Genomic DNA, 22,833 nt, shown 5'->3' on the forward strand with positions numbered 1-22,833 from the left:
TCCAACGGACCATTGGAGTTAGATTGAATTTATGAAACTCACTTTATATTGTGTACTGCTGATTGTAATTGTATTATATTGTTAACTGTTTATGTTAGTTGCACTTTAAGTGTAGTATGCATCTGATTGCCGTGAGGTGCAATAAAGATTACAAGGTACTATAATTCAACTACCTGACTCTTCTCTATTCAACCGAATACTGCTCAGAAAATGCCAAATACTTTGACATACAACTTCTTATTGAAGCAACGGGAATAGTAACTTTCCCTGGTATCTAGATACTTCTACTATAGAGTAACTCAGTTACCAACTCAGTTACATTTTGGAACAAGTAGTGAGTAACTTTAACAGATTACTTTTTTAATCCAACGTGCCCAACATTGGGAATGGAATTAGTGGTAGGTGTGTCCGTGGAAAATCAGGAAGTACACACGCGCGCACTCACACGCACTCGCACGTTGACTTTCTCATTGTTTATGCGCATGACAGAATTTTCCTCTTGACCACCGGTAGAATTTCGCTCCAAACATGACAAAACATGTTTCTAAAATCGCATTCGTGTTGTGGATTTACCTTCTTGTCACCTCGGTTTTGCTTATTTGCGTGTTTATATTTCTTGTGTTTGCTTCCTGGCTGCACTATGGTAAGTGAGCAAAGTTTGCTTTGGTTCATTGTTTCGTAGTTGTATGGCAAAAGAGAGAGAAAGTATGACAAGGTTACTTTCCACTTTGCACTGAGTTTGTGCTTGTTGTCTTGGTCCCTAACGTCATCCATTCAGATTACTTCTATGAAGTATTTATGCTCCGAATGGCGTTATATGAACAGGAAACAGGTAGCTATGCACGTGAGACCAAAAATATATAAGGGGAATTAATTTCTTGCTTTTTGACGTGTTACCTTTAGATAACGGTTTATTTCGACAGTCTCCGTGTATGTAATTACTATGTTATTACTATATTATTATTATGGTTTTACTATGTTTTACCATGTTATTACTGTTTTTACCAGGTTCATTATTGGAAGCAGGGTTAGACCACTAAACCACTTAAAAACACCTTAGGGAAAATCACAACGATACATCACTAGTGAGCTATTTTCAGAACAGGTCAGCAGGTACTTTAGCTTACCTTAAGGCAGGCATGAAAACTCACCATTCAGCCGAAATTCACCGTTTCAAAGTAAAAAAAAAAGAAGAAGAATGTGACCAGTGTGAATTGTGTAGATCCGAGGAGAAAATGTTTTGGTGAGGGTTTAAAAAAAGGGTGAATGATTCAAAGCGGTTAGTTCAGGGTTCTTACAGGTGCCTGAAATCCTTGAACATGATTGAATTTTTATGTATGGTTTTCAAGGATTACAAAGTTGCTGAGTTTTGGGTCAGGTACTTGTAAATGCTTGAAATTGTTGCCACATTTCTCAACAACACTGCTTAGAAACACACAAACACTGCTTTCTGGTGGCTTCACTTTGCCATTGCTTTTCTCCTGCCTACGTAGTTCACAGCACCTGGCATTAGTTTGTATGGCATTGTCCTATTAGGTGTAATGGCCCCCAACGGGTCGCATCCAAGAGGACTGGTGCATGCTACAACTCAACAGGGCACTTTGAGATGTGTATTACTCCAAGGATTACCATTAATTATGGATATTTACTATGAAAAAATACTGTAGTTTCCTAGTGTTAAATATTAATGGGAAGAACTCCCTTCAGGAGAGATTTCTCTCACAATCAAATATATTTGCAATTTACTCTGGATCTTAAAATCATATGTCTTGATAAATGCACACGCAAGAATAAAGATTGACACATTTAAATCGCAGATATATTTGTGGCTCTGTAAAATACACGATCAACACTAGGTTTCTTCTTTTAAGGTTACTGGAACAATTGGAAAATTGGCTTTGAAAGTCTTTAGAGAGCTTAAATTTGGCCACAAAAAGGTGTACAGACCTTGTATTACTATGTGGGATCAAGTGTATTTCAACCAAATTATGTCAACATTCTACATTATATTTACACTGAAAACTGAAAAGTAAGTGAGGCAAAAATATCAGATCCCTGTTCTCTCAGCTGTCAAACATGGTGGTGGAAGTATCACGCTCTGATGGATGGAGCCAAATAAAGGGCAAATCTTGCAAAAAATCTGCATGGGAACTGCGAATGGGGCGCAGGTTTATCTTCCAACAGGACAACGACCCTATACATAAATCAAAATCTACAACGGAACGGTTTAAAATTAACAAAATTAAAGGGGTCAGTTCAGACCTCCAATTCATCCATTATGGGCAGGGGACACCCTGAACTGGTGGCCAGCCAGTCGCAGAGCACACAGAGACAGAAAACTCACTCGCTCATTCACTCCTAGGGACAATTTGGACCGGCCAATTAACCTGAAACGCATGGTTTTGAAATGTGGGAGGAAACCGGAGTGCCCAGAGGGAACCTACGCAAGCACGGGGAGAACACGCAAACTCCACACAGAAAGGTGCGATCTCATGACCACAGAACTGTGCCGCACACGCGCAAACCACTGTGTCGCCGTGCAGGGTGACCTCCAATCCAATAGAGCATGTTGAGCATTTGTGGAAATATTTGAAAAATGCTGTGCACAAACGATCACCATCAAACCTTAATAAACTACGGGTGTTTTGTAAGGAAGAATGGGCAAATATTTCTCTTTCAAAATGTGCAGAACTTTCGATTCCCCGCTCCTCCGTGTTATATGTCGAAGTGTCCTTGGGCAAGACACTGAATCCCTAGTGCCCCCAATAAGCAGGTAGGCGCCTTGCATGACTGACTCCCTATTGGTGTGTGAACGTGTGTGTGAATGGGTAAGTGTGAAGCACATTGTTAAGTGCTTTGGGAGGTCCTCATTGACTTGCAAAGCGCTATATAAATGCAGACCATTTACCATTTGTGGCTGTGATCGCAGCAAAAGGAGGTTGTATAAGGTCTATTTTTTTTATTTATTAATCGCTAGCACTATATAAAATGTTGAATACATTTGGTTTCTTTTCCCCATTGTCTCACATGTTGTTGATTCTTAAGAAATATTCTGAGTTTTGTTTTTATACATATATATTTTTCAATCCCGACATATGGCAATGTGTCAAAAAGTTCTTGCACTCCGGTGGGAGGTTCAATAAATTTGCAAGGCACTGTAAGCTCTCGCATATGGACTGAAGACCATTCCAGAATGTTTTCCAGTTTCCTGCCCATCAGCTGAGACTGCTCGCCCACAACCCTGAATGAGGAGAAGCAATAGAGATAATGCACGGCTACATAGATGGATAATTATTATCACTCAAGGCAAAAGGATGTGGCCAGAATCTACATTAGAAGAAATTTGAGTAGGTTATCGACCTCACTTTTGAAATTCGCCGTGGTGCTGATGCTGCCCTGAAAGCTTAGGGAAGAGCGATTTATCATATTGGATAGATGGAATTTGGACATTACTTTTATTCAGGAATAAGAAAAAAAAATTATCCTCTTAAAATAATTTATACATTTAGGTCATGTAATTGTATTAAATATTAACAAGGAAATAGTCGTTGCATGACTTAATGGTGTACTTATTGTATAGCCCCTAAGTCTCAAAGGGCTGTACAGACTAGTATTACACATTCCCTTGATCTAAAATCTACATGAGGGCAAGGAAAAACTCAAGAACCTTGTCGAGAAACAATATTCAGAAAACACATTTTCTTGCTTTAATTTATAACTTTTCTCATTCTACCCAAAAGAACTAACTTAAGATATATTAGAAAGCAGGTTAAAAATACAAAAATCTCTTTGAGCTATCAAAATTGTTTCTATCACTACAAGCCACCACAAATATTGATTCAAATTCAAGGCACATTAAGTTAGGCTACATAAAAGCTTGTCTGGGCAAATTAATTGTTAAATAGTGTTTTGTTTAGTTTTTTTTCATTTTACATGGCGGTCTGTACCTAAAAATACTGTACGGAATTTGGAACTTTTCCACCTGCTTATGCTATCTTCTGGCTTTATCATCGTGGCCTCAGTCAGCTCGCTCACGATGCGAGTGCAAATACATGCATTTTTTTTGTTGCGCATGAATAAACTCTTTTTTTCATCTTTTTTGTAGGGTTCGTACGGGTGCTCGAAATCATTAAAAATGCTTGATTTGTAATGTAGTTTTTACGGTTTGAAAAGTGCTTGACTTTGGGGTGATGTGCTAGTAAATGCTTGAAATTGTTGGTTCATGGCAGACTGACTCCATAAGACAAGTCTGCTTAGGGGCCGGTCACACAGACATTTGCGGCTGAATCACGGCTAAAATTTTGCGTTTTTTTTTTGCCCGTGGTTGCCCGCGATGGAAAATGCGCAAAATTGGCCAACCCGCTGTTCATCGGTGGTATGCCCGCAAAACACGCCGGCGACTGTTCCGCTTCCTCATCGCGTCATTTCTGCGTCATTTTCTCGTGTGGACCACGGGTATAAAAGCTCCCGAGCCGGTGTTGTGCCCAAATCCGACTCTTACGCAACACATCCCCCCCCATCCCCCCACCCCCACCCCCACCCCCTCGCGTGAACGCGTATTCTGCTGCGATAGCTTTTGTGGGAAGCGTGCATTGACGTTGGTGACTTTTTCGCACTTTATTGTTTATATAGACTAGGATCTCCCAATTGTTATAATTAGCTCGCTTTATTGTTTTAATAAGCGTTTTATATAGAATACGATCGCTTTTGTTGGAAGCGCAGCAGAATGTACGTTCACGCGAGGGGGGGGGATTTACTGTTCGATTACGTTCACAACAAAAACAAAGACGGAATGGTTTAAGTTTTATTACATTCCCAACAAATGCAAGACGAAGTGGTTTTGGTTATATGTTCGCCATTACATTCCCTAAAAGTGAGATAAAACGAGGTAAAAATGGGGATGCATTTCTCGGATAACACCGGGCTGTAGAAATCATAACCGCTCAAGACACAGTCCAGTGAAGATCAAGATTTCAAGCTATGGCATCATTTTTATTTTATTATCTTGAAAAGAAATGTCAAGAAATAAAAATGGATTAAGACGAGGTCACTACGCTGACGGGGATCCATGTTCACCCCCTTGACGTCTCGAGCACAACTGACGTGTGCTCGGCAAATCGCGCTGTATATACACGGAGAAAGGCGTTTGACTGTCACACGCGTAACACGCTAATTTCACGTAATAACACCGCGATACAGGCGCAGAACATGCTATTACCATGCTCCACCCACGATTACCCGCTGAAATTTCCCGTCCTACCCATGTGTAACCACGCCCTGGCCGCGGCCAGAGCACGTCGTTCCGCGTCATTTCCGCGTCATTACCTCGTGTTGACCACGTGTGCAGCACGCGGTTTAACACCTGCTCAAACTTTTGAGCAGCTCAAAAGTTTTGCGCGCGGCCAACCACGTGTGAATTTCCGACCGCGAGTAAAGCACTGCTGTATCTCGTCTATATGGCGGTCTCAAAACGTCCAACAGCGCCCAACAGCATCTGCTTCACGGCCAGAAATTTCTGGCCGTGGTTCAACTTTGATACGCTCGTGAAAGGCTGTGCACCCGCGCTCTGAAGAATTGAGCAGCGCAAAACTTTTTCGCGCTGCCATCCGCGCGCGAATTTCCGACCTCGTGTTAAGCACTCCTGTATCTCGTCTGAATGGCGATCTCAATGCGTCCAATAGCGTCTGCCTCAAAGGCAGAAATTTCTGGCCGTGATTCAGCCGCAAATGTCTGTGTGACCGGCCCCTTAACAATGACACAGACACTGGTCTTTGGTGATTTTCCTTTGCCATTGCATTTCTTCTCTTGTTATTAACGGCAGCTGGCATTAGTTTGTTTGTTGATGCATTCTTGAAGCTAAATGGCAAAATTATTGTCAGTTTACCTCAGCAAAAATAGATTGTTCATTGTATATAGTAACATCTAGAATTAGCACAAAATGTGTTGGCAGCAGGCAGCACGGCAGCTGAGTGGTTAGCGCCTACGCGGTACAGTTCTGAAGTCATCGGTTTAAATCCAGCTACCAGCCTTCCTGTGCGGAGTTTGCATGTTTTCCCCGTGATAGCGTGGGTTTCCTTCGGGCACTCCGATTCCTCCCACGTTTCCAAAAAATGACTGTCAGGTTAATTGGCTGGCCCAAATTGTCCCTAGGTGTGAATGCTCGAGTCATTTGTCTGTCTTTGTGTGCTCTGCGACTGTCTGGCAGTTCAATGTGTCCCCTGCCCACTGCCCGAGAATAGCTGGGATGAGCTCCAGCACCCCCGTGACCCTACTTAGGATAAGCGTTGCACATAATGGATGGATGGATGTGCTAGCAGCAAGATAGCAACTTTATTTTAGTAATCAAAGAGAAAAAAAACGATCCGCGCTACACGTCATCTGAGTCTGAAACAATTCTGCCTTCGATCTTACCTTGATAGGGTCCCCCCCAAACATCAAAGACCACTAATGATCAGGTTTCTAAACCTTTTGGGTTGGTGTTTGGATTGTGCTTGAAACATGCCTTTTCTTACTTTCCCCGTTTTCATGCTACACTAACAAAACACCGCAGTTACGAGCATTAAGTCAAAGAAGAGTTAATTGGAGCTGGCCTAAGAAATGCACATACTTGCACGTGCATCATGATTGAAATAACTGAAGCTGCAATTATGACACAAGCCAGGAGACTGCGGCAGACAGTAACAAAATTCCAAATTCTTTCCTGCTTCTTTAAAATTATAAAAAGAAATATGAGAATTAAATAATTGTTTTGAGGAATGACTTTTTTGTCTTTTCTGATGTGCAAAAGTTAAAAAAAACAAGAAGCCATGTTTTCATTTATGTTTTTAGATAAAGGTTTCGGCTTTGCCTCCTACTACGGCGACCACATGGTGCTGCAGAAGTCTCCGGAGAGAGCGGTCGTTTGGGGTTACGGCAGCCCCGAGGGAGCCCTGGTTACCGTCTACCTGTCAGGACCGACGAAATACAACAGCTCGCCAGTCGCTGTGGAGAAAGGTAAATCTAGCTCGCTGTGGTTCAGTAGGATAGTTTATGCAAACATCTTAAGGGGCAGTCCATAAATAAATACTTTAAAAAAAAAAGGTCCAACCTCACAGGCCTATTCCTGACAAGAACTGAAAGATCCCAGTCACAGAGAACTAAAGATGACAACTGAGTAAAGCGTGAACCGAACAAAGTAAACGCCTAAATGTGTACGAATTTCAAGGAACGACATTGGGTACGTGCAAGGCAATACCGTATTTTCTGGACTTGAAGTTGCTCCGAAGTCACACCAAGCAAAAATGTATAATTATGAAGGGGGGAAAAACATATTTAAGTGTCATGATTACTCATTGCACTCAACTGCACCCGCTCGTTTGGCACCAGCTGTTGCTTGTTGCCTGATTAAGTCCCCTCCTATTTATACATAGTAAGCCAGTCACTCTATGTCAGTCCGTCAGCAAACCTCTGCATACGCAAGGCAAGCATTTTGACTAGCTCCCGTCAGTCCCGTTTTTACCCGTATACCACTTGTCTGTTCCTGATTCCTTGTTTGGCTCCGGCTACGACCCGTTTTTGACCACCGACCGCGCTCTGATCTCCCGCTCTGGCTAACGACCCGTTTTTGACCACCGATCACGCTCTGATCTCCCGCTCTGGCTAACGACCCGGTTTGGACCACGCTACAATCTCCCGCTCCGGGAGATCTACTTCCACATTCCGATCACGCTCCGATCCTGCGAGCAGCTTGCTTCCCTCGTCCAGCGAGCTGGCAATTGTTTTCCTCTATAGCTCAATAAACTTGTGAGTAAACGCTATGCATCTGGGTCCTCCTCCTGTTCTGGTTCTGACATTCAAGTAGCACGTGAGTATAAGTCACATTTTTAGGGGAAGTTTATTTGATAAAATCCAACACCAAACACATACATCTTAAAAGGCAATTCAAATAGGAATAAAATAGAGAACTACAGGCTGAATAAGTGTATGGTATACTAACGTGAAATGATTGACATGCCTGGTAATGTCAGTAACAACGTAACATATTAAAAGGTATTCAGATAACTGTTTTACAGAACATGCTTACCAAACTATCAGCTTTACTCCAAATAAATCTAATCTAATCTTTGTAATGATAATGGGTTGAAAACCAAGGAGTGGCTCCGTAAGAAGCATATCAATGTTCTAGCATGGTGAAGCCAGTCTCCAGACCTTTACCCAATTGAAAAATCTTTGGAGAGAGCCCAAACTCCGTGTGCAACAGCCCAGAAACCTGACTGATCTAGAGAAGATCTGTGTGGAGCAGTGGGCCAAGATCCCTCCTGCAGTGTGTGCAAACCTGGTGAAGGACTACAGGAAACGTTTGACCTCTGTAATAGCAAACAAAGGCGACTGTACCAAATATCAACATTCATTTTCTTAGGTGTTCAAATACTTATTTGCAGCTTTATCACACAAATAAAACGTTAAAAAATCATGCATTGTGATTTCTGGATTTTCTTTTGTGTCAGGGAAGACCAGAACAGAGCAGGAGACCCCAGAGCGTTCGTACAGTTCTTTATTTGGGGAAGCGTAAGGGTTAGCGGGAGACGTGATCAATCGTAGCGTGGGACGAAGGCAGGTCGAGTTTACCAGGACTGAAGAAAAGATCGTAGCGTGGGACGAAAGCAGGTCGAATCGGAGGCAGGTCGGATCGGAGGCAGGCAGGCAGAATCAGGTAAACAAGAAGGCACATGTAATCGGGAGAGTCTTACGGGGTACAGAAGTATCCTCCGACGAAGAGTTCTCCGCGTAACACGTTTAAAAAGGGAGCATTAACCAATCAGGAAGCACATTCCAGCGCGCCACATGATTACCCCAGGTGGCTCCACTTGGGTAATCATGACACTTTTGTGATTTCTGGATTTTTCTTTTAAGTTTATGCAACCCTTTTTAGTTTATCCAAAACTACGATATTTGAATAAATTGGAGGAAATTAAAATTGCTTTTATTAAAAATCCGATTCAGCGATTAATCAAAAGCATAATCAACGATTCATCTATTACTAAAACAATCTTTAGTTGCAGCTCTATTCCGTTTCCCATCTGCTTATTTTCTGCATGTGAACATGGCCGCTGTTTTCTTGTAATGTTTTCTTAGAAGCAATTGTCAGTTTTTTACAAACTCTGCAGGAATCTGGCGAGTCACCCTGGACCCGGTAGAGGCCGGCGGGCCCTATATCTTAACGGCAGTGCTTCAGAATAGCTCGGCCACTTTGACCGATGTGCTTTTTGGAGACGTTTGGATTTGCAGCGGCCAAAGCAACATGTATTTTACGATGTCTCAGGTAACTGATGGCTGTTGTGTTCATGTCAAGCTGTATGCATCCATTGTTTTAATTTATATAACTTCTCTGAGAAAAAAATGGGACAAGTATTGACCAATGGTGCCACGGCAGCAGAGTGGTTAGCGTGTCCGTGGCACTGTTCTGAGGTCACGGGATCAAATCCAGCTACCAGCCTTCCTGTGCGGAGTTTGCATGTTCTCCACATGCTTGCGTGGGTTTTCTCCGGGCAATCAGGTTCCTCCTAAATCCAAAAACATGCAAGTCAGATTGATTGGCTGTTCCAATCTAATTGCGACTGGCTGGCAACCAATTAATGGTCCTGCCCACAACACCCGAGTATAATAACATAGTTACAACATAGAAATAACATGATAAGTTGTTATTTGAGGAATTTGTATCCAACTGGTAGCTCTTCAAGGTAATCAGTAACCAATCAGTAAACTTAGCTTCCAAAAGGTTGAACAATTTCAAATAGTGGGATTTTGAAATGACAAATTCATCAAATTAATTAAATTAATTACCTAGCACGTTGCCTATTAAAACAAACTTGATTTTATTTTTTAATCTTTTTCACTATCCATTAGATTTTCAACGCATCTCAGGAGATGGCTCTTGCCTCCAAGTATCCTCACGTGAGGCCTTTTATGGCGGCCTTGAAGACCAGCGACAGGGAGCAGACCGATCTGCTGGGAGTGACGCTCCCGTGGTGTGTGCCGACAGCAGGTACGCAAGTGCATTACGTTTAAATATTGGGATCCTAATTTGAGAATGATGTGTTTCCAGACAGCCTGTCACAGTTCTCTGCAGTTTGCTGGCTCTTCGGACGGTACATGTACAAGCACCTGAACTACCCGATAGGATTGATTGAGTCATGTTGGGGGGGCACACCCGTCGAGGCCTGGTCATCTCGGAGAGCGCTTCAGCAATGTGGACTGGAACAAAATAAAAAGTAGGTACAGTGTTTCCCCAAAACGTTCTTGAGACCTTGGTGGGTGGACAATCTAGGGGAGTCTGGGGACATGCCCTTCTCCCCTTATTAATGATTGCATTTCCCCTTATCAAGTGATAATAAACCTCACAAACACCAAGGCAGACTATGATGAATAAAAACGAAGATAACTAGTAGAAACAAGTTTATTTCATATACCAAATCAACAAAACAAATGATTTTTTCAGATCTTTCTTAGTTCCTTCTTCACATACATTATATTGACCTTTTCAAACTCCTGCAAATTTCCCCCAAAATCCCAATTCAAGAAGTAAATTGAATGATGTTCCTCACCAAATTTGGACAATATGGTCCTGTCTGGTGTATTTTGAAAGGTAACATACTGAAGTTTTGTCACAAACTGCAAGTGCTACTGACACACAGAAATAGAAGGTTTTTATTCCCATCTTTTTTTCTTCTTTTTTTTTGCAATTACATGCCTGCAGTTGAGTGTAAAATGGGTATCTTAGCTAGAAAACAGGTGAGACAATAGATTGAAGCCTTACCTGGTACCTCATCAAATTTGATCAGAAAAACCAAACCTTGTATTTTACAAATTTTTCCAAGGGTAGGTTTAGATGTTTCGAAAAGTGGCCATTTGGAGACTACCGTATTTTCCGCACTATAAGGCGCACCTAAAAGTCTTAATTTTTTTCAAAAGCTGACCATGCGCCTTATAACAGTGCGCCTTATATAAGGCTCAATATTAAATTCGCAAGGTCTCGCAATTTACTCAACAGCCGCCGACTCGATTTTACCCCGAACGTGGAGTAGTCCGCGGTGTATGCTGGGATTTATATACCGGCGTTTCATTGGTTAACCAATGTGTCAATCATCATTTGAATCGATCACTATTGGCTGAAGTTATTCGGAGCCTCGGATTGGCTAGATGGCCAAAACAAACCCTGCAATCGGCCCAGTTTAGCAATGGCGTAGCAAGTCCGCGGTGTATGCTGGGATTTATATACCGGCGTTTCATTGGCTAACCAATGTGTCAATCATCATTTTAATCGATCACTATTGGCTGAAGTTATTCGGAGCCTCGGATTGGCTAGATGGCGAAAACAAACCCTGCAATCGGCCGAGTTTAGCAATGGCGTAGCAAGCTTGCTAAAGTACGCTATAAAGAAACATGTTTCATTAGTCTGTATTTGTAAATATTCTACTCTCCTGGATTTACTTCACTCACGGTTGTAAGAAGACCATGATTGCGTATCATTATTAAACGTGAGAACTTAGGTGAGTTATGCGGCTTTATATTTTCCCGGTATCTTGTTTTAGAACGATCTTGATGTTGCTGTGATGAGTTGAGTGAATTAAACTCAATTCCAAGTGTTTATTGTCATATGCACAGTAAAGTTGTGAGCGAAAAAGAAAATAGAAACATAGAAATGTTTGGCATTTCTTGAATCCCAAGACTTCAACCTTCCGAATGATATTTGAAATGACGCATTTAAGTGACATCGTACGGACACCGCATCCGCACGTGTCTACGACACGTATTTGCTTCTTTGCAAGCTTTGGGAATGTTAAGGGGGTAATCAGTTGGACTGAATCATCTGACTGTTTTGTCGACGTTCCCGTTGTAGCGCCTTATAATCCGGTGCGCCTTATCTATGGAAGATATAGGACCAAAAACTATTTTTGGGGGGTGCGCCCTATAACCCGGTGCGCCCTATAGTGCGGAAAATACGGTACTAGTTTACAACGCTAAAACCTTTGCTAATCCGTATTTTACTTTGGCCAATTTTTTTAGACATTGTGAAAGATTTATAAATGTCTTTCTAGAAGTAAATTCAATGACTGTGCACAGTTGCGCGCAACGATTGTGTGTAAAAATAAATCACAAATTCGTTTTATGCATATTTAATTTCGGCTCCGATTTGAATACACATCAGAAAGATTTATGCATTTATGTTGTAAATGTTGTGGGCTAACCAATGTGTCAATCATCATTCAAATCTGTTACTACAGGCTGAAGATCTTTGGCCCTTTGGGAGGCAATATCCATTTTATAAATAGGCTAATGCGAGTTGTGGGCCGTGGAAAAAAAACTGGTATTAGCCAAGAAAGGTGTTGATCGACAGGTCATAGGCAAACTACCATATTGGGAATAGTTTTTACAATTCTGCTTATTTTAAAAGGGAATTTTTAAAGTGAAATGAACAAATTACAAGAGGGAACGTTGAACGAAGCAGACATGCTTTTAGGCGGATTTCTTTTTATTTGTCTGCATTGTCCTGTGTTTTGGAGTAAATATTTAACACGGTTGGATTCTCTGTCTTGTCCTGGATGTAACAAAAGCCATTTTGCATACATTCAACACATTTGATGACTGCCAGGGGACGTTATTGGTGAGTTACACCGACTTTATAGTTTTCGGATAGACTGATTGTAATGTTTCTTTTATGAGTATATTTTGATTCATATCTTGAATCCCAACAGTGTAAGTCAAGTCAAGTATATCAGTGACTGGTGTCATCGTACAGACACTTATTTGTTTATCAAAAGTCGGGCCGAATGTACTGCAGCAATATTGGTAAACTATGATGACGTTGTCGTCTGCTACCGGTGACCAAGACGATGGAGCTTAGTGCCGAAATGGGCAAATCGAGATTGTTTTTAAAAAAATAAAATAAAAATGAAAAAATCTATTAAGAAAAATGTTAACCAGCATTCGTGATGATCAAAAACAGTATAAAATTCATGGACATCACAAGTTGACAGCTATGCAAAGAACACCTGGCATTGTCCGTTTCTGTAGGAGCAAAAGGCCAATACTAGGCTGCACGTCCTTCTTTGCCTGTCTTTGGCTCCTACTTGGAGTGGGCTCATGGATTTAGCCATTTTCTACCTGGCAGGCGGGATTTAACAGCATACCCATTAGGGAAAGTAGCTAAAAGTGTGCTTGATAGTCGTAAAAACAGCCACAAATTTAGAGAGGCCGAGGTACTGGGTAAGACAGAATAGAGCTGGGCTTGTTAAAATGGTGCTTTGAGGAAATATGTAGCACAAATACACACCATCACATTTGTGATCATTCACATAATGAGACATCTAAAAGTTATTTTAACTAACTTTATAATTATATACAGTGGAACTTCGGTTTTCGAACGCCTCTCAGTTCGAACAAATCAGTGTCCGACCAAAATTTTCGAAAAATTCTTGCTTCGCTCTTCGGTCAAAAAAAGTTTGAACGCCGGTAATGCGTCAGTGCGGACGCTAGGGTGCGATGCTGAGCGGCGTATTGGTGTTTTAGCCCCTTATTATGCCTCCGAAGAAAGTCAGTGCAAGAAACAAAGTTGCTACAGGTGAAAAAAGAAAAGTAGTGCGTACAACTATTGCATTTAAGAAAGAAATAATAGCCAAATATGAAGGAGGTGTGCGAGCGCCTTCTGCTGACCACCACAGAGGTAAGAAATCCTATTCATAAGATTACGATAACGCGAACGTAAGATTAGCCTGGGTTAGCTTTCAGGGTGTTGGAACGGAACCCAACATTGAGGGTGTTGGAACGGAGTCCCCTTTCCAATGAACCGCTCACCACTTGTTGTGGAGACCCGGGTGCTAAAGGACTTGTAAATGACCTGATTTTTTTATTTTTACACGTTCATGTTAGCGTAATCTTTCTTACGGAAGATTACGATAGCGCGAACGTACGGTTAGCCTGGGTTAGCTTTATGTTTACGTTAAACATTCAAGGTAAACATTCAGGGTTTCGGAACGGATTAAAACGATTTACATTATTTTTAATGGGAAAAATGATTTCGGTGATCGAACAAATCGGTTTTCGAACAGGGTTCTGGAACGGATTATAGTCAAGAACCGAGGTTCCATTGTACATTTGAAATATTATATTTTTTTATAATACAAGTTTATGAGACATTGGCCCGACCAATTGAACCCAGGAAAACACTGAGGTGAATGGACGACCGGAAACAAATCGGATATTGAATTTGTTTGTCTTAGGCTCAGTCCACAAACAGAAAACTCTGCTCTGTGGAACGCCATGATCCACCCACTACTCAACATGACGCTCAAAGGAGCCCTCTGGTACCAAGGTAAAGATAACGGATCGACCAATTCCAATTGGCTAAAACCCTTCATTCTATTTTTGTTTATTACTTTTAGGTGAAAGGAATACATTATATCATCAGGACAAATATAACTGTTCTTTTCCTGCTATGATTGATGACTGGAGGACATCCTTTCACAAAGGCTCAGGTGGACAGACTGCAATGGACTTTCCCTTTGGATTTGTACAGGTATTTGTTGTAATATTCAAATGTTTCACTGCATATTATTATAATATATATAATGTATTATTAATTTTATGACAGAGGCCACGGGCCAGCAAAAATTTGATCACAGGCCGTAACTAGTACCCAGAGTGGACTTTGAACATGCCTGACTTAAAGGCACACCGTGTAATATTTGACGACCAGATTTTGCAGTATTGTGTAACCAAAAACAAGTGCAACAAAGCACAAGAAAGAGTACTATGGAGACTCAAAGTGACCAAACTGGTTTTTCTTCTCATTGTTTTGCTCTGCCCTACACAAGGTCTTTGGGGGGTTCCTCTTGCTAGTGATAGACAAAACAAAGCGCAAAGGGTTTCGAAGCTTGTGTCGAGTAAGAGTGGGCGGGGAAAATGAAGCCCCGTCTCGAAGTGTGTGTCAGTGACGTCGGTTCACGTGATGGAGAAAAATGAAGCTTTGTTTCAGGCTCGTCAAGCAGATTCGGTCACGTGACCAGGCTCGACCCATTGCTTTTGCTTTCGTGTCACACGGCCATATAGAAAGGGCCGAAATCGGTACAAACGCGAAGCGAGTGGAGAAAATAACTCCGGCTCTTTTGCCTTGCCTTACAGGGTATGTACAGGTGCTTGAAATCCTCAAAAGTGCGTGAATGTTAATGTTTGTTTTGAAGGTCAGAAAAAATGCTTGAATTTTGGGTGAGGAGCTTGAAAATGCTTGAATTTGTTACCGTCGCCTTGTTTTTTGGCAGTCCGACTCTATAGACCCAGCAATAAATGAAGAAAAAAATGTTTTGAAAGTGCGCGAAAATGACTCTGACGCGCATGCTCTGATTGTCATTACGGCGTGTCAATGCCTAATTCCGAATGTTTCTTCACAATGCAGCTGTCTACTGACAAAAAAGGTTCGAAAGATGACGGCTTTCCAAATATCCGCTGGCACCAAACGGCCGACAGAGGCTTCGTTCCTAACTCCCGTATGCCGAAGACCTTTATGGCGGTGGCTTTGGATTTGCCAGATGAAAACTCGCCGTATGGCACGTAAGTATGCATGTTGGCGTACACATCGATTTTCACGACCCCTGGATTACTGTTTATGTGAATATCACATTTTTACCATTTTTGTTTGTAATGCCCAACGGGCCATTTCACCACCCTTGCCCTACAACTAACATTGATAGCTCAAAAGTTCCTTACTACCCTTTTTTTCCCGGACTATAAGTCGCTCCAGAGTATAAGTCTCACCAGCCTAAAATGCTTAACTAATGGGGACAAAGAAGGTATATGGTATAACTCTCATTTTGGGGGGAAATGTATTTGATAAAATACAATACATGTCATTTTGAAAGGCAATTTAAAATAAAAAATATAGAGAACAAACGACTGATTAAGTGTTTGTTCTGTATCTAACGTGACATGACTGACATGCCTAGTAGTGTCAGTAACGTCAGACTCATTGTCACCTGTTTTTCGCTGGTCTTTAAAAGTTTCTCCCCAACTCCAACGTTTCTTTCTGCTGCTCGATTACCGTTTTCGGCTTCATATTAACCTATTTGCAGCTTGTTATCTGCAAAATAGGTTTTCTTTTCGGTGGCATTTTTCTTCAGCTCATCTCAATTGTTTTTATAATTTACCAGTTTTATGTTGACATGTCCTGAGGGCAGCACGGCGGAGCAGTGGTTAGCGCGTGTGCGGCACAGTTCTAAGGTCTTGGGAACCTCCTGTGTGGGTTCAAATCCAGCTATCGGACTTCCTGTACGGAGTTTATATATTCTCCCCGTGCTTGCGTGGGTTTCCTCCGGGCACTCTGGTTTCCTCCCACATTCCAAAAACATGCATTTCAGGTGAATTGGCCGGTCCAAATTGTCCCTAGGTGAGAATGAGCGAGCGAGTTGTCTGTCCCTGTGTGCCCTGCGATTGGCTGGCAACCGGTTCAGGGTGTCCCCTGCCCACTGCCCGATGATTGCTGGGATGGGCTCCAGCACCCCCGCGACCCTACTGAGGATAAGCGGTGCAGCTAATGAGATGAGAGAGATGAGATGTTGACATGTAGCAGCACGGCGGCGCAGTAGTTAGCGCATGTGCATGGGAACCTCCTGCGTGGGTTCAGCTCCAGACTTCCTGTGCGGAGTTTGTATGTTCTCCCCGTGCTTGCGTGGGTTTCCTCCGGGCACTCCGGTTTCCTCCCACATTCCAAAAACATGCATTTCAGGTAAATTGGCCGGTCCAAATTGTCCCTAGGTGTGAAGTAGCGAGTGAGTTGTCTGTCCCTGTGTGCCCTGCAATTGGCTGGCAACCAGTTCAGGGTGTCCCCTGCCCACTGCCTGGAGATGGCTGGGCTGGGCTCCAGCCCCCCCGCAATCCTAATGAGGATAAGCGGTACAGCTAATGAGATGATGAGATGAGATGTTGACATGTATTTATAGTTTCATAGTTTCTATTTTACCCTGGCAACTGTGTGGACAGCAAAGTAAGAATTTTTTTGTGCAGGGAAACATCGTTCTTTACTGTGCTTATGACAATAAACACTTTGAATTTGAATTTGTGCCGAAAAGATGTATGACACCGAAATCCGTACTGGGTTCGGATTTAAAATGTCATTATGTTAGGCCAGTCGGGCTTCTCTCTCACTGTTTTTTTCCCCCCTTCGTGGAGGATCTACACATGATGCGCTTACTTTTGCTCAAGTAATTATTTAGATAAAGAAAATGCTCAGTTTAACTCCCAAAAAACAAAATCCAAAGAAATTTTCCTCCCGGGTGTTGAGGTAAAAGACGCGCGGCTTCCACCTCCCTCACATCAGACGTCATTTCTGCAGATAGATTACAAGCTTTACAAACTTACTCTCTGCTTTTTGGCTAAATATTTCACTATTTGTTGCATGTATTTTGCTGAATTTGATTTTTTTTTCTGTGACATTTTGTTTAGTTTTACTTTTGTTCGCTGCACGTCACCGAGATACGCACTTTGGTTCATTTTGGCGCCGCACGTGCAGTGCCGAGGGACTCGGTACCAAGTAAACCCCAAGCTGAGTAGTTCAGCCTGAACGCGCAGTTCGGCGCTGAAGTACGCACGGCCGGAGTAAAGCTTCGTGTTAACGTCGACGGCAAGTTAAAGCTTTGGGTTTATTTTGGGCTCATTTATCAAATCAAGTTAATTCGTCGAGTTCGGGCGGGCACAGGTTTATAAACCTGCGACTCGGATCGGGCTGAATTTTTTTAGACCTGATCTTACCTCTAGTTGTCATTATGGCGTTGTCATGTGAAGCCCTACTGGTTGCACCCAAGAGGGCAGCTCTATTTAGAAAATAGGCTCTTTAGTTATTGGATTACTGAAAAGAGTCGTCTATTTGTGCTCCCACATGGTTCCTTAGATTTTTTAAAAATTGATTTATTATCAAAAATTAAATTTTATGCAAAAATGATTTAGTAATTTTTACATGTTTTGCAGGGTATGCCTGCAAAACATATTAAATAATGTATAGATTAAAATCTCAGATCACAGATCTTCAAAAACATCTGAAATACAAAAAAATGAGCTTTTTACACACAGATTTGAAGTCAAACAACAAGACAGAATCCCTGAAAATGCAAAACAATACAAAACAAAACACTACAAACATTTTTTGGCACAGCACGGCAAGGTTAACATTATCAACACAAGCCTAGAGCGCTCTTGCGGTATAGTCATAAAATAGCATGTGAAATAATACACTGGTAATTAAAACTCAGTGGTGTAATAATGTGTCAATAATTTCACATGAGTCGCACCTGCAGCCAAACTATGAAAAAAACTGCAAGTTATTCTCCGAAAAATACGGTAACTCCCCACTTCCGTCCAGAATGTCTGTCCTCCACGAGTGACGGAACTTGAACCGTGTATGCGTGTGCAGCATCCATCCTCGTGACAAGCAGGACGTGGCATACAGACTGACACTCGGAGCTCGGGCCGTGGCCTACAACGTGGAGGATGTGGCCTTCCTGGGACCTTTCCCCAAACGAATCCTGTCCGCTCGGCTCTACGTCAACATCACCTACGACCAAGATGTCGCGGTCAAGCCCTCAAAGGACATCTTTGAGGTAATAAAGACAGACATCAGGAAGTGCTGCCTGACCTCCGTCCTTACAAAACCTGCAACTGCCTCAAGCCAGTGACATCATCACAGCACTAAAATAGAGAATCCCCAAATTAGAAACCTCCTTTGGCTACAAACAGAAATTTTGAAGAGTTCACAGGCCACCTTCTTGTTTTTGGTCTATAAGGTGCGCCTAAAAACCTCAAATTAAAAAATTATAGACCAGAAAATACAAAACCTAAAATTGCAAATGCATAATTACAATAAACTGCTACTACATACGAGTGGTGAGACAAAATGTCATCACAAAGGCAAAGGAGATTGCATAGGATACCAGTTGGTTATTTTGACTATTATGCACTGTTTACATCATTGTTACTATGATGTTGCTGTTCTTGGAATCCCACACCCTTTAGGGCGTAACTGCTTTTTGTAACCTAGGAGATTTCGTTTGAAAAAGGGCTCAAGGTAGGGCTATTGTAGTTCTCTGCTGTTCCCTTTACAAGTTCAACATGTATTGATGTCTTTTTGATTTAAGAGTTTACTAAAGAATAAACTCAGCACTCTTATCGTAGTTTTAATTCCATGCGCCTTATATGTGAGAAATGTTTATATTTTTACCACACTCTTTATAAACAAAAAAAAGCTTTCTATCAAGTTCTATATTTTTTCATAAAAATGATCGATTTCATTAAAAAAAAAAAGAATACAAAAAACCATTTCTTACAAGCATTTGTTCTTATTTTACAAAATGTTGCAACTTATTCTTTCTGTTTAATTGTACTTAAAATGAGATAAATTATCATATGATGGATTGTAGCTGATTTCCCTTATTGGACGTATTTCTTTACCGATTTTAGTACATTCAATTCCACGTTTTTGGTGAAAAATATTTCTTAAAATGAGAAAAAAATGATTGTGGGGAGGCACGGCAGCTGAGTGAATAGTGCATCCGCGGCACAATTCTGAGGTTAGGGGTTCAAATCCAGCTAACAGCCGTCCTTTGCCCAGTTTGCATGTTCTGCCTGTGCTGGCATTGTTTTTTTCCGGGGACTCTGGTCTCCTCCCACATTCCAAAAACATGCACGTTAGGTTAATTGGCCGGTCTGAATTGTCCCTAGGTGTGAATCAGCGAGTGAGTTGTCTGTCCCTGTGTGCTCTGCGACTGCCTGGCAACCAGTTCAGGGTGGCCCCTGCCCACTGCCCGAAGATAGCTGGGATGGGCTCCAGCTCCCCCGTGGCCCTACTGAGGATAATCGTTGCAGATGATGAATGAATAAGAAAAACAGATCTGCCATATTCTTACCCCATTGACAGAAAAATCTTGCTTTTTAGGTATTTTTTTTCTTGATTTACATCATTTTTTATTGAATGTTTTTTGTATCATAGTAAAAAGTAGCCTTTGAATGAGCTAGATCATCATACATGACAGATTGCACATCCTCATTTTAGGTATTATTTTTCTGATTTTAGTGCATTTATTACCATCTTAGAAAAAAACGTTTCCTAAAATGAGGAAAACTACCACATTCTTACCCCATTGGTAGATGAAATGTTGCTTTTTCAAAATTATGTTTTCTTAATTTACAAAATTTCCTTACTTGTTTTTCCGGTAAAATATATTTTAAAGATTTGCTCTAAACAAGCTAGATAGTTTATGGACAATAATTGAAATTGTAAATGCATTTATGTAGTGCTTTTCAAGTCAATAAAGACGTCCCAAAGCGCTTCACACTTACCCATTCACCCACACTCACATACATACCGATACATACATACTTCCTGCTTATCGGGGGCATTAGGGATTAATCTACATATATTTATGTATATTATTATATTATAAATAAATAAACATGTAAAGGATAAGTTAAAATTTAATTAACCTATGGTGTGATGTGACTTGACCTAGCACAGTGGAGTAGTGGGTGGATGCAGAGACAGCGGATTAAAAAAACAAAAAAGGGATATAAATCTATCACTTGCGAGGATTGTACTGCACCCAGAAGATTTCTTTGCTTTATTCACCTCGATTTTAATAATCAGTCACAATTGTTGATTGGTTATGTACATGCAACTAAGCTAAGGTAACAAAAAACAATAATTTTCTTAGTTTTTAGTAGTTTTATTCCTTATTTGGTTTATTTATTTTCTCTATTTTAGTAAAAACCTTTCTTGAAATGAGAAAAATCAATATCATATTTTACAAAACATTTAAAATATAGTATTATAAGTGCAGGGATACTCAAAAATAATATTTCTCTGCAAATGGGTTAACATATTTTTCAAGTGTGAAAATGAGAAAACTGTTATTGGCACCTTCTACATTTAACTAAGTTTGTTAAAAGCACTCAAAAATCGGATTTGTACTTATCCTTTTAGGAAATATCACTTTAATTATATATGCTGCAGGACACTGAAATGGTTGCAAATGCCTCCAGCGTCGTAGTTTAAAAAAAAACCCGCAACATCTGATAAAATGGCAAAATTAAGTGTTAACATCTAGTGTTTTTCTTGGTTTCTAGGTCTGTTGCTCAAAATCACAAACCCCATGTGGGTTGGGCTCCTCTTGGGTTTCAGCCCCAATACTCCATTGGGGCCCCGCCAGCGTTCTGATCGATAACAGCGCCTGCAAAAACTCCAGTGAAGTCGCAGCCCTGCGATATGCGTGGAGGGACTGGCCGTGCGATTTCAAAGCGTGTCCCATTTACGGCGCTAACACAGCATTACCCTCGCCGCCTGTGATTTTCAATCGCTATCAGGCTAATGACCATAGTAGCGACAAGAATACAATTTGGAAAGAGAATGTAATGTTGTAATTTCTTTTGAATTTGTATTTGCTTAAAACTACAAGTACCACAGCCAAGCCATTTGGCTTTACTCCATAGAATGCCCAAAGGAAAGCCAACTCACTGGATTAGTTTCACCATGGATCTGAAAAAAAGGCAAACTCTGGTGTGGACAACTCAGTAATGATTCTTCGCATGCTAATGTGAAGAAAAGAATGTTTGGTGGGGGCATTACCAGCCTGTATTGTTGTAGAATTACTCTAGTTGTATTTTTGTAGTATTTTGTTGTATTAATGTACTTTTATTTTTTAGTATTTCTGTATTTTTTTGTAGTATTTCCATCTGATATTTTTTGTAGTATTAATGTAGTTGTACTTTGTAGTATTTCTGTCATAATACTGTATTTATGTTGCAGAATTTTTGTATTTCTGTTCCATACTAGTATATTTGTAGGGGTCCTGTGCACAAGCTAGTTATGAGCCAATGAACACCACATTTGAACAATTTCACCTTGCTGCATTTACAGAACAATGGTAAGAAGATGGGCTTTTTTGAGTTGTTAGCTTTAAATAACACAGCCTTTTGGCTGTCTTCTGTGTTCTTTGATCTCATGTGCGGTCCTTTCTCAAGGTTTTTTTCTTTGCCCTCATGTAGGTTTTAGATCAGGGGATGGGGATTTGTAATAGTAGTCTGTGCAGCCCTTTGAGACTCCTTGTGATTAAGGGCTATTCAAATAAACATGACTTGACTTGATCACTAGACGACGCGGTATTGTGTGGGGCAACTGAGAACGAGTGCTACAAAACACAAGGAAGAATACAAACTATGGAGACTCAAAGTGACCACACTGCAACAATTTTCTTCTACATGTTTTTACCCTGCCTTTTGCATTGTATGAAAACACTAAAAGAACACTACAATTAGAGAAAAGGGAAAAGGAAAGGAACACAGAAAAAAAGAAAATGATTCAAGAAAAACATTAAAAATGAAGAGGGAATACAGAAAAAAATGGAGAAAAAAGTCAGTAAGAAAGGGAACATCTGAGTAAGAAGAAAATGAAAGAAAAATGAAAAGGAAAAAAAGGAATAAAAATCACAAAAATAATGAAAAAGGGAAAAATGTAAAAAGGACAGGTTTTTGAATTTTTGGGGGGGTCCACAAAGCAGCAAGCATGTGAGGTGGGGAGCAACAACATCAGCTCCCTTTAATTAAGGCTCATGATTAGTATAATAGATGCATTTTTTTTCAACCCAAGAGTATTGAAAAATGCATGTTTACATAATAGTTCATGTATTTTGTCTTACAATTTCAATCAATATTGTTTTTTTAGGATTAAAGATTTTAATACACCAAGTAGGCACGAAATAATACACACCGTCCCTTCAAGTGTACAATACTTTGTATTACTTTTTAGAAAACCTCTGTGAA

The 22,833-nt window shown here is 40.9% G+C and overlaps 1 protein-coding gene across 1 annotated transcript; it reads left to right on the plus strand.

Moving 5' to 3' along the window:
* Positions 1 to 458: 458 nt before the first annotated feature.
* On the plus strand, positions 459 to 22,166 carry siae (sialic acid acetylesterase). Its single transcript, XM_088345012.1, has 10 exons — positions 459 to 643; positions 6,829 to 6,993; positions 9,147 to 9,301; positions 9,886 to 10,024; positions 10,085 to 10,250; positions 14,259 to 14,350; positions 14,421 to 14,554; positions 15,431 to 15,585; positions 18,437 to 18,623; positions 21,142 to 22,166. Exons 1-10 carry the CDS (start codon positions 529 to 531, stop codon positions 21,433 to 21,435), a joined length of 1,602 nt encoding a protein of 533 aa, XP_088201138.1. The 5' UTR covers positions 459 to 528; the 3' UTR covers positions 21,436 to 22,166.
* The last annotated feature ends 667 nt before the right edge of the window (positions 22,167 to 22,833 follow it).

Source organism: Urocampus carinirostris, chromosome 10, assembly GCF_059441175.1.
Source record: "Urocampus carinirostris isolate Australia breed hairy pipefish chromosome 10, RoL_Ucar_1.0, whole genome shotgun sequence".
Lineage (NCBI taxonomy): Eukaryota > Metazoa > Chordata > Actinopteri > Syngnathiformes > Syngnathidae > Urocampus > Urocampus carinirostris.

What these genes read in the sequence shown, in the direction of transcription:
- siae (XM_088345012.1), top strand. Translation starts at nt 529, where the DNA reads ATGACAAAACATGTTTCTAAAATCGCATTCGTGTTGTGGATTTACCTT. An exon ending in GTGGTGTGTGCCGACAGCAG is followed by an intron (nt 10,025 to 10,084) that starts GTACGCAAGTGC and finishes ATGTGTTTCCAG; the next exon opens with ACAGCCTGTCACAGTTCTCT. An exon ending in TTCCCTTTGGATTTGTACAG is followed by an intron (nt 14,555 to 15,430) that starts GTATTTGTTGTA and finishes TTCACAATGCAG; the next exon opens with CTGTCTACTGACAAAAAAGG.